This window comes from Triplophysa dalaica, chromosome 2 (assembly GCF_015846415.1).
Source record: "Triplophysa dalaica isolate WHDGS20190420 chromosome 2, ASM1584641v1, whole genome shotgun sequence".
Taxonomy (NCBI): Eukaryota; Metazoa; Chordata; class Actinopteri; order Cypriniformes; family Nemacheilidae; genus Triplophysa; species Triplophysa dalaica.
In genome coordinates, this window is record NC_079543.1 from 29,965,366 (window position 1) to 29,978,789 (window position 13,424).

Below are 13,424 nucleotides of genomic sequence, written 5' to 3' on the forward strand. Positions count from 1 at the left end.
TTCCCGGCGTGATGACTAAGGTCTGTCCCAAAATGCACTCCCATATACCCTTGTGGTCTCGTGCCTGTTGCCCTAATGGTCTGCACTTTCTGACGCCGCCAAGTGCGGACTCGGAGGTGGTCCACAAGACCGAAGTGCGCCATTTGGAACAGCGCCACTATTATGACAAATCGAGTCCCCTCTGGAAGTCGACCCTCTCTAGGACCCCGCGTGATTCTGTTGCCTAAAATAACTTCCAATGGGTACTCTGTTTAGCGCCTGATTGTAATAAATTCTTTCAAAATGGCATTACCATTCATGTCTCTAATACTTAATACTTGTTAAAATGATCATTATTTTCTTTTTCTCTAAATACTTCATATACTAGTACGTAATCGACGCTATGGGATGTGAAATCAAACAAATCTCGGTCTTACTGTTTTAGTTATTTACTATAATGAAGCCATGTTCATTTTAAAATATCAAACAGTGATGTTTTTAGTTTTTTGAGCAGATGTTGAACCAGAAATACTGGTGCGTGCGTAACATCCATCTTGTATGCACACATGTTTTTTGTCAACTTAAAATGTTACATGTCAATTTAATGCTTTTATTTTACACAGCGTATTAAGCGCGCAAGAAGCTAACCCAGCTTCGACTCGCCTCCCAACAACATATGGAGATAACGACTTTGTGATCAGGAATTACAACTACCTACTAAAGTGAGTCCTAAGCGGACACAATTCAAACGGGAGTTGTTGCTAGAAGGGACACAGCTGCAGCCAAAAGTGCTACAAAATATCACCATATAACTACAATAAATTGCATTAGCTAACGCCTACACCTGCCCCAACTCTAAACATGTCCTTAAAATAATACAAAAATATTATTCAGGTGTATTCAGCGTGACAAAAATGATGCGGTATTGAGGTGCGCATGCCCAGTGGAGGTAGCTGTATCCCTTCTAGGCAAAAGCCACGGGACCGAGCGCCAGGCCTTCATGCTTAAGGGGAGTGAGTGAAGGAGTGTCAGTTGGCCCCTCCTCTAGTGAACATATAAACTCAAACTCAAGTGAGCACACGCTGAAACTGTCTCACTCCAACCACATTGCAGGTCCGCAGTGAGAGGGAAACTCTTCTTCCAAGTATTTTCCGACAAAATATCCAATACTAAAACAAAATGGTGAGTAGAACAGTTGTTCTTGATGTGTAGTAAAATCTACTAGACGGAAATGTATTTGCCGCATATAAACATGTCGAGTAATCCTTCACGTGTTAGGCAACGTTGAGCCGCAAATCATGTAACGGTAGTGCGTAGCCTACTTCATTCGCTTTAATTCATGTATTCGCTTTAAATAAGGAATGTTTAAATGAAATTACTTGAATACATGGGTCACCTGCAATAGATTTTGTCAATAAAATTCGAATATAAGCACATTTTATTGGAAGTAAGATTTTCATAAACCCAGTAAAGCACTATACAAAGGCTTTTGTACAATGAACAATAACAAACAAAATTGTGTCATTTACTGTGATTTACATTTGAAACTCATGCTAACGTTACCTTTCCCGTGCGATTGATGACGCATTTCCGTAATAACCAACATTTTAAATCTAGCGGATTGTTTCAATTACTACTATTTTTTTTAATGTCCATTTCTAACTCTATAAGTGTGTATTTTCACTGGCATTCAATTAAAAGGCACCAAAATCAAGGGAATTCGAAAATAACATTTGCTTTGGTGTACCTTAACAGAAGTGTACCCTATAGCTGCTGTAGCTCATTTTCATGGTCTATTTTATTTAAGTCATATATCCTTAAACATTTTAAGCTTGTTGTGACCAGAGCCGTTGAGATACGAATGTACTACGACACTCGCAGTCCTCCATTGTAAGAGTGTAATGCGGAAGTAGCTCGTGGAGAGACCCGTAGTTACACACACTGCACTAAAACCCCTTCGTTTCAGTGTCTCTCAAACGCGTTTATTGTGCAGTTAGTGAAATATGTTTATACATTTGAACCGGCTAGCGCACATAACTCGTATTCTAAGATCCATGAACCACGTGACCACAAGGCGGCGAGATCGAGTGTCTAAACAGAGCCGTTGAAAAACATGGTGCACGGAGCGCTCGATAGTTCCAGACGTTTCCAAACAGTGGTGACGTAAGGAATTCCGTTTCCGGGTCCAATCCTCTTCTCATTTCAAGCGGGGCTACAGCGTAAACGGCTGTGAATGAGCAGTGTTTTCTCACATCGCATTTATTAACTCCCAGTATACACTACAGTCACCAGACTTGCGAAATCTCCGTCTTCAATGATTGAATAAGTTATGAAAAATGAATCCCTTACTGGCCGTGTGGGATTTCGTTACGAAGATCGAGGCTAGGGTCGTGGTTTTCCGATAGTTTTACAGCTCGCCATAAGCGTATATTAGCATTTGTTTGGTTGTTTGTCTTTAGCATATTATTGAGCTTAATGGTGGTGCGTGACGTCAGACTAAACGACCGGATTTGAATGGATTTTAGCGGGAAAGGCAACCGCAACTATATTTGCATGAACTTGGATAAATATATTAGCACGTCGTGCACACCGATTACTATATTGACTATATTAATAGCAGTATTTTGTCTGGGGAGTTTTATGAATATATGTCCGCCCGCGCCAACTGGTTCAAATGTATAAACGTGGCGTTATTTCACCAACAGTTCAGCAAATGTGTTTGTGAGAAAGTGAAATGAATGGCCTTCAGTGCAGCGTTTAAAACTATCGGTCACTCCGTGGCGCGAGTCACTTCCGCATTCCATTCTTTCAAACGGACGTCTGAGTGTCGTAACTCAACGGCTCTGCTTGTGACTATTTAAAATGGCTTCATTTCCGGAGACACCCGCCCACCACAGTGAACCACCGTGTGCTCATGAGTGTGCGTCTGTTCCTGCTCAATGCTCGTATGTGTATGTTAATGTTCCCCTTTAAAATACTTTACTATATTATATAAATGACTATATTATTAAGTACTAATGTCGGTAAGAAACACAAATCATAACGAATAGGATTTTAAAACCATATAAACTCTATTACGTTTGAGTTAAAGTATGATTTTGCATATCTACTTTTGTCCTCTGTTCATTCTATATTAAAAATGGTAATGTTTGGTTGAGAATGAAATGCTGCACAATGAGGCCATTGTGTCTTGTGTGATGTCTAGGTGCTCTGGCCTTTAGAATCAACATTATGTTTAGTTTTTATTGATGATCGACCATAACCTTGCAGCAAAATGCCTCTTAAACATTAAAATGAGATGCAAATAATGTTCTCTACAAAAAAGAGGGTGAAGTCTGTAGTCGAAGTAAAACATTTACAAGTTTAATCTCTGTCTTGTCAGGAAAATCACTTTTAACCTTGTAGAATAGTCACTTGTCTATCATTACCACGAATGACACACTGGTCAGGAAAATGCAGATGTACAATTTTCTAATATAGATATTTTTAATTGAATAAAAATTATTTTTATATGAAATGAAAAATCTACTCACCCACACGGAGTCAAAATTTCTTAATAGTGATCATTTTCCTAGAGGACAAATGTTTTTTTATCTGATTATTAGAAATATAAACTGATCTACCTTGATAGTAAAAACATTAATAAAAATATCTAAGCTGATTTCAAAAGAATCTACAGCAGAACGCATTAATAGATAAATGTAAATCTTTTTGACTTATGTCGTAGTGTATTTTTGTATGTCCGTGTTGCATTTACAATACAAAACATTTGTACATAGAGTACATGATATAAACTCACAGGAGGAGGGTTAAGGATAGGTCTGCTAGTAGAGAAGGATGACAACAACCCATAAATAACTTCTAACCTGGCTGCCATGCCCAAACTAGGCTGTGTAATCTGCCCCAGAACCACCCCTTTACCTCTGACTCATCATATACTGACTGATAGAGGGGCAGAAATAGCACAAGAGAAGAGAATCCAGAGGAGTCTGAAGTAGAGCGGATCTCTGGAGCACCAGCACACATTCAACACCATTACACAACACTTTTACTACAGTCAGTGATGTCATGAATGTATACAGTCCCTTCTCACAACACCTGTTGATTACACATCTGGGTCATGTCACAAAACATTGCAAAATTATATTTTATTTAGAAAAAAAGGATGTTTTGCATTCATTTCTATAACTTTAATCCAAAGAAAGCGATTCACTAATGATGCATCATTCAATCTGTATTTGAATTTAGATTTTAAAAAGGTACATAAAGATCCCTTGCTTATGTAGATTTGTGGTAGGACATCTTTTTGCGAAATATAATTTATGAAAAGACAAAGTGGTTTGATAAACATGTTTTAGTGTTTGTTTAATCCGCAACTTTAATACAGTATACTAAAAGTATATAATGTAATAAAACACTGAGGCTTAGGACAGAACCTTCATGTAAAAAAGCTGATTCTTCTTTTCCTATTCCTATTCCCGCTCTAAAATCTAATCAAATGTTTTCTCTTAAAATGACAAATACTGTAAGAAAAATATTGTGCTTCAAATTGAAGAAGTTTTATGATGACTAACGTGCTTGCACAAGTTCAGATCTTCACTTTCACTGCGTTGGTGACTCATGTTTTCCATGTTGACTCTAGATTGTATTCAAAGCGTTTGCTCTATGGGGTTGCATCACACTTTTTAGGGCACATGCTAGAAATTCCTCATTGGGGCAAAGCCTGCCCGAGCTTCAGAGAAAAACCCGTCTGAGCTGTTGTTAACACCCCAAGCTGTTTACAGTCACGCACTATATTAGCGTTTTGTTCTGTAATTGTTCTGAAGGTTTGTGGATGGCTCCGTCTGCCATCAGAAACTGTCCGGAGTCTTTGGGAAAACGCCCTCGCCAAACAAAGTGTGCTGTTTATGCCAAATATCGTTGATTTGTTGCCTCAGCTTTATTATCTGGATAAGTGCAACCCATGACCGGAGACTAAAACAGGTTTGAGGGCTTTACATGATCTGACCAACACTGTTCTCTCCAGACAGCTGCACATGTCAGTCACCTCCATATCTGAGGTGTGCCCCCTGGTGGACGAAGGACAAACGACATAATGCTGGAAACAATACAAATAAATCAATAATATTGACGTTTGATTGCAGACTTAACCAATCTGAGCTCAGTTTGAGATGTCTTCTGACACTCTAATGGAGACATTTGTGAGACTGACCAAATATCTCCGACTTCATTGATGTCTAATGGAAATAAATGAAATTTTAAAGAATTGTTGTCTAGTTTTTCTTTATTATGGGATGTTTCACTAGCACTTGTCTTGTTGAAATTTGCATTTCTCCATGTACACATTGGATGGATCAATGCAACGTTTGCCAGCTGCTAATAATGTTTCTGTCCACAGCGTGAGTGTATTTCTGTCCACGTGGGTCAGGCTGGTGTCCAGATGGGCAACACCTGCTGGGAGCTTTACTGTCTGGAGCACGGGATCCAGCCCGACGGTCAGATGCCCTCCAACAAACCTGTGGGTGGCCACGATGACTCATTCACCACCTTCTTCAGCGACACCGGAGCTGGAAAATATGTTCCACGTGCCATTTTCGTAGACCTTGAGCCTACTGTCATTGGTAAATATCAGAGTTAAAGACACACGATTCAAATCATAAGCAATGGGAAAGTCCTATTTTCACTTGGTCTTTTGTTTTCCTAGAACACTAAGCTAAACATTCATAAATCAAGATATATTTATTAAAAAAGCGATTTATGTTTTGAGATCAGAGAAATCGAACAAAATGTTATGTTTTAAAACATGGTTTAATAGTGGGATTATAACAACTAGTCCTATAAAGCGAATCTTGGCTTAAAACAAGAAAATGGGTCAAAAAATAATAATTCCTAAACAAAACAAGATTATATTTTAAACCTATTGTCAAACTGCTTTTTTGTTTACGAAAGAACTTCACAAAATTCTATTAGATTTAGTTGAAATCAAGATGTAAATTAATTAGCTTCACATGGCATTAAAAATATTTCTTTTAGAAGTCAAATGAACTTTTATTCAGTTATTTGTTACCTACCTATTAAGCATTGTTGAGCCCAAACTTATCAACATAAACAGAACTTCATATATTCATTTTGCTTCAAGTAAATGTTTCTTGATTTGAAAATCCAGACAAAATTATTAAAGGTGAATAAGAGCAGCTTTAAAAAAAATGAATGGGTCAGGACAATGCTTTTTTTATAGCCAAGAAGTTGGTTTATTGTGACATTTAATATTTAGGATTTTTGGTTTGTTTACACAAAAAATGTAAATGTGTATATCTAATTAAATGAATTTAACTTGCAAAGCTACACTTGAAAGGAAAGCCTTTCATTTTGATTTCATGGGGTTTTTCAATTCTTCAAATTCATCTCACGACCCTGAAGACTGTGTACAGCAACATGACCTTGGTGGTTTACTAGCGCAGTGATTGATGGTGTTTTTCTGATGCAGATGAGGTGCGCACGGGTACCTACCGTCAGCTGTTCCATCCCGAGCAACTCATTTCAGGCAAAGAGGACGCTGCAAATAACTACGCCCGTGGACACTACACCATCGGCAAGGAAATCATCGACTCCGTCCTGGACCGCATACGCAAACTGGTAATGTGAACGCTTTGTGTTGTGGAGAACTTCTTCTCTAGTGGTGAAGAGAACACGACTTTAATTCTGTCTGTCATCCGCACAGGCCGACCAATGCACCGGACTGCAAGGGTTCCTGGTCTTCCACAGTTTCGGTGGAGGCACAGGCTCTGGTTTCACCTCCCTTCTGATGGAGCGTCTCTCTGTTGACTTTGGAAAGAAGTCCAAGCTGGAGTTCGCCATCTACCCCGCTCCTCAGGTGTCCACGGCCGTGGTGGAGCCGTACAACGCCATCCTGACCACCCACACCACCCTGGAGCATTCCGACTGTGCCTTCATGGTGGACAACGAAGCCATCTACGACATCTGCAGGAGGAACCTGGACATCGAGCGTCCGTCCTACACCAACCTCAACAGGCTCATCAGCCAGATCGTCTCCTCCATCACCGCTTCTCTGCGGTTCGACGGCGCCTTGAACGTCGACCTGACGGAGTTCCAGACCAACCTGGTACCCTATCCCCGAATCCACTTCCCCCTGGCCACGTATGCTCCAGTGATCTCTGTCGAGAAGGCTTACCACGAGCAGCTCTCCGTGGCCGAGATCACTAACTCGTGCTTCGAGCCATGCAACCAGATGGTGAAGTGCGACCCCCGCCACGGAAAGTACATGGCCTGCTGTCTGCTCTACCGAGGAGATGTGGTTCCCAAAGACGTCAACGTGGCCATCGCTGCCATCAAGACCAAAAGAAGCATCCAGTTCGTAGACTGGTGCCCCACTGGGTTCAAGGTGGGCATCAACTATCAGCCCCCGACTGTGGTTCCCGGTGGAGATCTGGCTAAAGTGCAGAGAGCCGTGTGCATGCTTAGCAACACCACTGCCATCGCTGAGGCCTGGGCTCGTCTGGATCATAAATTTGACTTGATGTACGCCAAGAGAGCCTTCGTCCACTGGTATGTTGGTGAGGGGATGGAGGAGGGCGAGTTCTCGGAGGCCAGAGAAGACATGGCTGCCCTGGAGAAGGACTACGAGGAAGTGGGCATCGATTCTTATGAAGAAGAAGAGGAAGGTGAAGAATACTAAAAGAGGAAAATTGTTATTTTTCTACCAGATTTGGACAGAAAACGAGTAAAATAAAACAAATAAAGATTCAAATTGTTTTCACTGTGGTTCTTTCATTGTATTTATGATGTTTTGAAACTCGTTTTTTATTTATGACCGGAAAATCCCATTTAGATTGTTGACAATGCTGCACAAATACGCCTCATAAGTCTGCCACCACACTTTAAAATATATATACAATGTTTAAAGAGTTTGGTTCCTAATGAGTCAAAAATCATGTTTTCTTTATCGTGCGCTCCAATAAATCTCAATCAAACTGCAAACTTGGTTTGTTTGATTAAAGCCATAATAACAAACAAACAAATACGGCTAGCCAACACAATAAAAACTTCATTTATTTTAAATCTCTTTCTGGAACCAAACTCTTCATTAATTCTCATCTCAATCCGACCCTCTGCAAAACCTGATGGGTCACTGGTTATTATGAATTTTATTATTGCAAAACAATCACAATAGTTACCATTATTAATCCGTATAGAAATCGTGTCAAATTAAAGCTAAATGCTCCATGTTTAACAATTGTTTAAAGTTTAAAATGAACTATCTTTATAATCAGATTTCTGAATAACGCGATGTCGTCGTTGTCCTGAAACCTCAGATGGCGAAAAAACTGTATTTATGATCTAATACTTTGAAGTCAAAGTTGTCGAGCACTTTTTAATCACTTTTAGTGGTTGGATATTTGCAAAAAGAGCGACTAAACATCGCTTAAAATCACTAGATATGGAGAATTTCAGAAGGACGGCGGAGACATGTTTTTGTGTAAGGTGTGTCACAAACAATGTTCCTTTTACAACGACCAGCTTTTATTAAACTATTGTAAGTTTTTTGCCGGATTTGCTGTGTAGTGTTGACGCATGTTTTTAATCAACGTCTCGCGTTGCGTCATTGCGTTAACGTGACGTTATTTTTGTACCCGGAAGAATCTCACCGGAGAAACGGTGGAGGAGCGAGAGGACTTTCGTAAAGGTAAACCGAGTCTCATTCTCTATTTAAATGGGAAAAACACGTATAATCCCATTCTGAGCATATAAGAATGAAACTTTGATCCAAACCGAATTGAATGAAGTGTGTTGTGGACAGCGCAAACTAACGTTACATCACTGAGAGTGCCACGTTTGCTCTGGACGTGAATTGAAAGCTTGAATAACGTGAACGAAACGTAATAATGAATGAACGCAACTCACGAGGCGTTTTCTTCACAAAACGCAACGTCATGACGCAAGTAACGCTATACATAATTGATTTTATTGGAGTCTGGAAGATTCGCGTCGGTTTCATTTGAGTTTTGTTTGTGTGTGGACAGATCCATCAAACTGTCTTAAATGTTCAATTCTGCGATAATGTCAATATTACCACGAGCGGTTTTTACTCTGTTAACAGCACAGATTTGAACATTTGATGGTTGAAATACTCATGTGAGATCTCTCTTCACATTTGTAAAGCATTTGTTTTATTTTTACTGCATGATGAGTCAGGTAAGAGCCATTTTCAGGATTGTCACATCATAACGCTTCATATTCCTCATAAATGGACACATAAAGATGAATATAAAGAAACTATTTGATGTTCTGTAAAGAGGCATCACTTCTCCATTCATTGTGTATCATTATTTCAGGATTGTGCTTTTTATTTGACAGAAATCCTACAAAGTTGATCGTCTCCCATAAACCGCGTCCTTTTTTTTGTCCTCATCCATATCAAATGTTTATTTCCCTTTTTTTAAATGGAATACAGCAGAAACTGGAATGGGTTTAATGGTTATAATGGAAACTATTGGTTTATATTGATATTACTGTCATGGTGTCTGTGGGTCACACGTTTCCCTTCAGAAAATGATCTTGTGATTAAATCATCTAAATGAAAATGTCTTTGTGAACTCTTGTTTTCTGTCAGAGCCTCTTTTCCATTCCTGGTGGCTGTTATAAGCGATGCTCCAGAGAAGATGGGCCATTCTCTGTGTATCTGCTCTCGCAGTGCCATCACCATCGACAACAAGAAATACTACTTCATCCAGAAACTAGACGAAGGGTGAGATTATCAGAACAAATCTGTCTCAAGATGCCGGTGGTGGTCACAGACCCAGACGTGTACTTCAAACTGGATTTTTTCTTCCTCCAGTGGTTTCAGTTACGTGGACCTTGTGGAGGGATCGCACGACGGCCGTTTCTACGCTCTGAAGCGGATCCTTTGCCACGACCGCGAGGCTCGTCAGGAGGCTCAGACAGAAGTGGAGATGCACCAGCTCTTCAGTCATCCCAACATCCTCGGTCTGACCGGACACAGCTTCATGGAGAGAGCGGGCAAATGTGAAGCGTGGCTGCTGCTCCCGTACATCAGTGTAAGCAGAGTGTTGTGCCGGTGGTAAGACGCACCTGTAAAGTTAACGGATGCACTTGAATGGCTTTCCTTTGACTTCCTGTGCAGAAGGGAAGTCTCTGGTCCGTTCTTGAGAAGCTGCGGGACAAGGGAAGCTCTGTGTCTGAGAGCCTCATCCTGAGCATTCTACACGGTGTCTGCGAGGGCCTTAAAGCCATTCATGACGCAGGCTACGCACACAGGTACCGTATTATTGCTGTCTAGTTATTCTAACATTCTGCTTCAGGTTTAACAAGCGTTTCATCCAGAGCAGATATCATTCACTTAACACGTCCATCAGTCTTTTGACAGGCTGCATAATTGTTATTTGTTTTCTCACGTCACTCAGGGACCTGAAACCAACCAACATTTTACTGGATGAGAACGATCGCCCTTATTTAATGGATTTGGGCTCTATGAACAAGGCCAGCATGGAAGTGCGGGGGTCACGGGAAGCCATGAGGGTCCAGGTCAGATCTCCTCCTGCGCGCCTCTGCAGAACCTTTATGAGCCGATGAAAACATGAAACACTCAATGGCGTTCTTTACATTTCTTAGGACTGGGCTGCTCAGCGCTGCACCATCTCCTACAGAGCCCCAGAACTCTTCAATGTAGAGAGTCACTGCATCATCGATGAGAGAACAGACATCTGGGTCATTCTCTTTCTCAGACACTTTTATCTGTTGTCTCCAGGAATGCTCTTATGGTAGTTAACGTGGGCTTTGTGTTGGTCTGCTTGTAGTCTCTAGGTTGTGTGCTGTACTGTATGATGATGCTGGAGGGTCCGTACGACCTCATCTTTCAGAAGGGTGACAGCGTTGCTCTCGCTGTTCAGAATCCCGTGTCCATTCCACAGCCTTGCAGGTGAGCTTGAGATCCCAACGACGAGTGAACATTATGCACATTTACATACCTGGATTGCTTACAACACTTTCAAATGTATCCCACAATGCAATGCGTTTAACTTCACCTTAAAAGGAAAATTCAGTCATCATCTGCTTACCCCAGTTTAGTCCAAACCTGTACAAACATCTTTGTTCTGCCCAACACAAAGGAGGATATTTTGAAGAATGTCAGTAAAACAGATCTCAACTCCCATAGTATTTGTATTTCTTAGTATGGCTTTAAATGAATGAGATCTGTTTGGTTACTGACATTCTACAAAATATCTTTCTAATTAAACAGGTTTAGAACGACTTGGTGGTGAGTAGAAGATGACAGAATTTTCACTCTTGGGTGAACTGTCACTTTAAGCCCTGATCTCAAAGTAACAAATGATCAGAATGAAACAGAATCATCCACAACTTCAGAATAACTACAAGAGCTGTGTTGTAAAGTGGACACCCACCGCTCGCTGAATGAAACATGCGATGATATTTATTGTAAGAGGATGTTTCAAGAGATTGTGTTATGTGTAATAACCGTCATGTCTCCGTCTTAATCACAGTTATTCTCAAGGGCTTCAAACCCTCCTCAGCTCTACCATGGTGAGCAATCCTCAGGAAAGACCCAGAATCAGCTGGGTACTCCATCAAATCCAGAACCTGCAGGGCTCAGAAGGGACAGCCGTCGATACCAACAGAGTATGATGCTCTCGCAAAGGGCTCGACTACACGTCTCTCTTCTTGATTTTCAATCAACTGGACGTTTTGGACTATGCACTCTCTCTCTCATTTGGACAGAAGTAAACTCACGGCCGGGTCATACCTCAGTCAGCTCAGAAGGACAAGGTTGTTTGCGACACACAGTCACACCGTCACTGCATCAGTGTCCAGCTCCATTTACCCCAGAGTCAACAGACCAAAGAATGACTTTTGTCATTTATAACATGTTAGGATTATTTCTACGGGCATTTATTGTGATGGAAATAATGTGCTGTGCGCTTTTCCACGTCTTATGGTTGTACTGTTTAGAAAAACAAAAAAGGATTATTTAAAAGAAATCTGGGAGGTTAGTTATATTATTTGAGCAGTTTGTCTCTGGGAAAGAAACGTCTCAGCTTGTTTTTGTAGGTTCAGTGTTTCAAAGCTGTGATGCTGTCAGTGAGGCAAAATCTCTCCGTCATCGCTCAGAAGTCATGCGTCTGGCATTGAGATGTCAACGGTTCAAAGAATCTGAAAAAGACCCAGAAAATAGACGTACTGAAGGAGTGAGTGATAATCTGTAGGTCAAGCTTCTGTAAAGTTCATCTGAGATTGCTCTGAGAAAGGATTTGTGAGGGCTGGTCGTTTTAATGCTCACTGTCCAGTTTTCAGCGGTACAGAGGATATAAAAAGACTTTTCTCTCATTTCTTACAGTATTAGATGGATGCGCATTAAGCCATTTAAAATATTTTAAGCATAGATTTTAAGAATTATTCATGTTTATTTATTTCTGATATGACCTCACTAGAAAGTGGAGGAAACTTCCAAAGAAAGTAGTTAAAAATGTAACATTATTTTATTAACTTTTTTCTCCTTGTTGATCTCAGTCTAACAGATGAAACACAGATGAATTGTTTAGTTTTTTTATGCAAAATACAATTCTCTTTTTACTCCTGATTGTGGTGAAATATAACTGTACTTGTAATGATAATTTGTGAGATATACCCACACAACGGGCTTAATTTATCATAAATCTAGAATGAAGGAAACATTCCTGTTACACATTGAGTTTTGCTGTGAATAAGGACCGTACTGTCTATGACAGTTTTAGCTTTAAGGAATATAATCTTGACATTCATTAATTTCCAGCGTCATATCTTCAGTCCTGATTTATTTGACAGAATATTTGTTTATGTTTCTCTGTTCTTTTCAGGGTTTTTCTCAATTATGCAAACCTTGTAGTTTATAGGATATAAAACTATAAAAATGCATCTTTTGCTTTTCATTTACCCTGTGTGGTTTGTCTTTTTTAAACGATGAATAAAGTGTAAATTGAAAAGTGACAGGTGGTTTGGTCCTACAGTTGTGTTCAAAATAATTCAACCCCCAATGCTGTAAATGGTTTTAGGGAATTTAGTGTACATTTGAAATTGTATTCAGAATGAAATCCTACAAGGACTTCTTAAAGAACCATATGCAACTAAAATGACATCAATTAGTTTTGTAATACAGTAGTAAATGTTTCTTTTGTGAATTCTTCATTGACATAATTATTCAACCCTTTAAAGACTACCACTCTGAAGAACAGAGGTTCAATGAAGTGTTTTCAATCAGGTATTGAAAACACCTGTGGATATCAGGGAGCAGCAACAAAGCCTAATAAACACCAATTAGGCAGCTTTAAAATGACTGTGATACTCAGCTCCTTCTAGACATTTACTGGTGTGGTTACAAACATGGTGAGGTCAAGAGAATGGTCCAGGAAGAC

General features: G+C 40.0%; 2 protein-coding genes across 2 annotated transcripts; both read left to right on the top strand.

The window, feature by feature from the left end:
* The first annotated feature begins 975 nt into the window (after positions 1–975).
* tuba8l2 (tubulin, alpha 8 like 2) lies at positions 976–7,756 on the top strand. Its single transcript, XM_056771073.1, has 4 exons — positions 976–1,161; positions 5,378–5,600; positions 6,467–6,615; positions 6,701–7,756. The coding sequence occupies exons 1-4, from the start codon at positions 1,159–1,161 to the stop codon at positions 7,673–7,675; spliced, it is 1,350 nt and encodes a 449-aa protein (XP_056627051.1). The 5' UTR covers positions 976–1,158; the 3' UTR covers positions 7,676–7,756.
* Positions 7,757–8,602: 846 nt separating this feature from the next.
* stk16 (serine/threonine kinase 16) lies at positions 8,603–12,999 on the top strand. Its single transcript, XM_056762428.1, has 8 exons — positions 8,603–8,683; positions 9,611–9,745; positions 9,836–10,055; positions 10,142–10,275; positions 10,422–10,542; positions 10,630–10,725; positions 10,815–10,936; positions 11,520–12,999. Exons 2-8 carry the CDS (start codon positions 9,660–9,662, stop codon positions 11,659–11,661), a joined length of 921 nt encoding a protein of 306 aa, XP_056618406.1. The 5' UTR covers positions 8,603–8,683; positions 9,611–9,659; the 3' UTR covers positions 11,662–12,999.
* The last annotated feature ends 425 nt before the right edge of the window (positions 13,000–13,424 follow it).

What these genes read in the sequence shown, in the direction of transcription:
- tuba8l2 (XM_056771073.1), top strand. An exon ending in CCTTGAGCCTACTGTCATTG is followed by an intron (nt 5,601 to 6,466) that starts GTAAATATCAGA and finishes TTTCTGATGCAG; the next exon opens with ATGAGGTGCGCACGGGTACC. An exon ending in TGGACCGCATACGCAAACTG is followed by an intron (nt 6,616 to 6,700) that starts GTAATGTGAACG and finishes TCATCCGCACAG; the next exon opens with GCCGACCAATGCACCGGACT.
- stk16 (XM_056762428.1), top strand. Translation starts at nt 9,660, where the DNA reads ATGGGCCATTCTCTGTGTATCTGCTCTCGCAGTGCCATCACCATCGAC. An exon ending in GGGAAGCCATGAGGGTCCAG is followed by an intron (nt 10,543 to 10,629) that starts GTCAGATCTCCT and finishes TACATTTCTTAG; the next exon opens with GACTGGGCTGCTCAGCGCTG. An exon ending in TCCATTCCACAGCCTTGCAG is followed by an intron (nt 10,937 to 11,519) that starts GTGAGCTTGAGA and finishes TCTTAATCACAG; the next exon opens with TTATTCTCAAGGGCTTCAAA.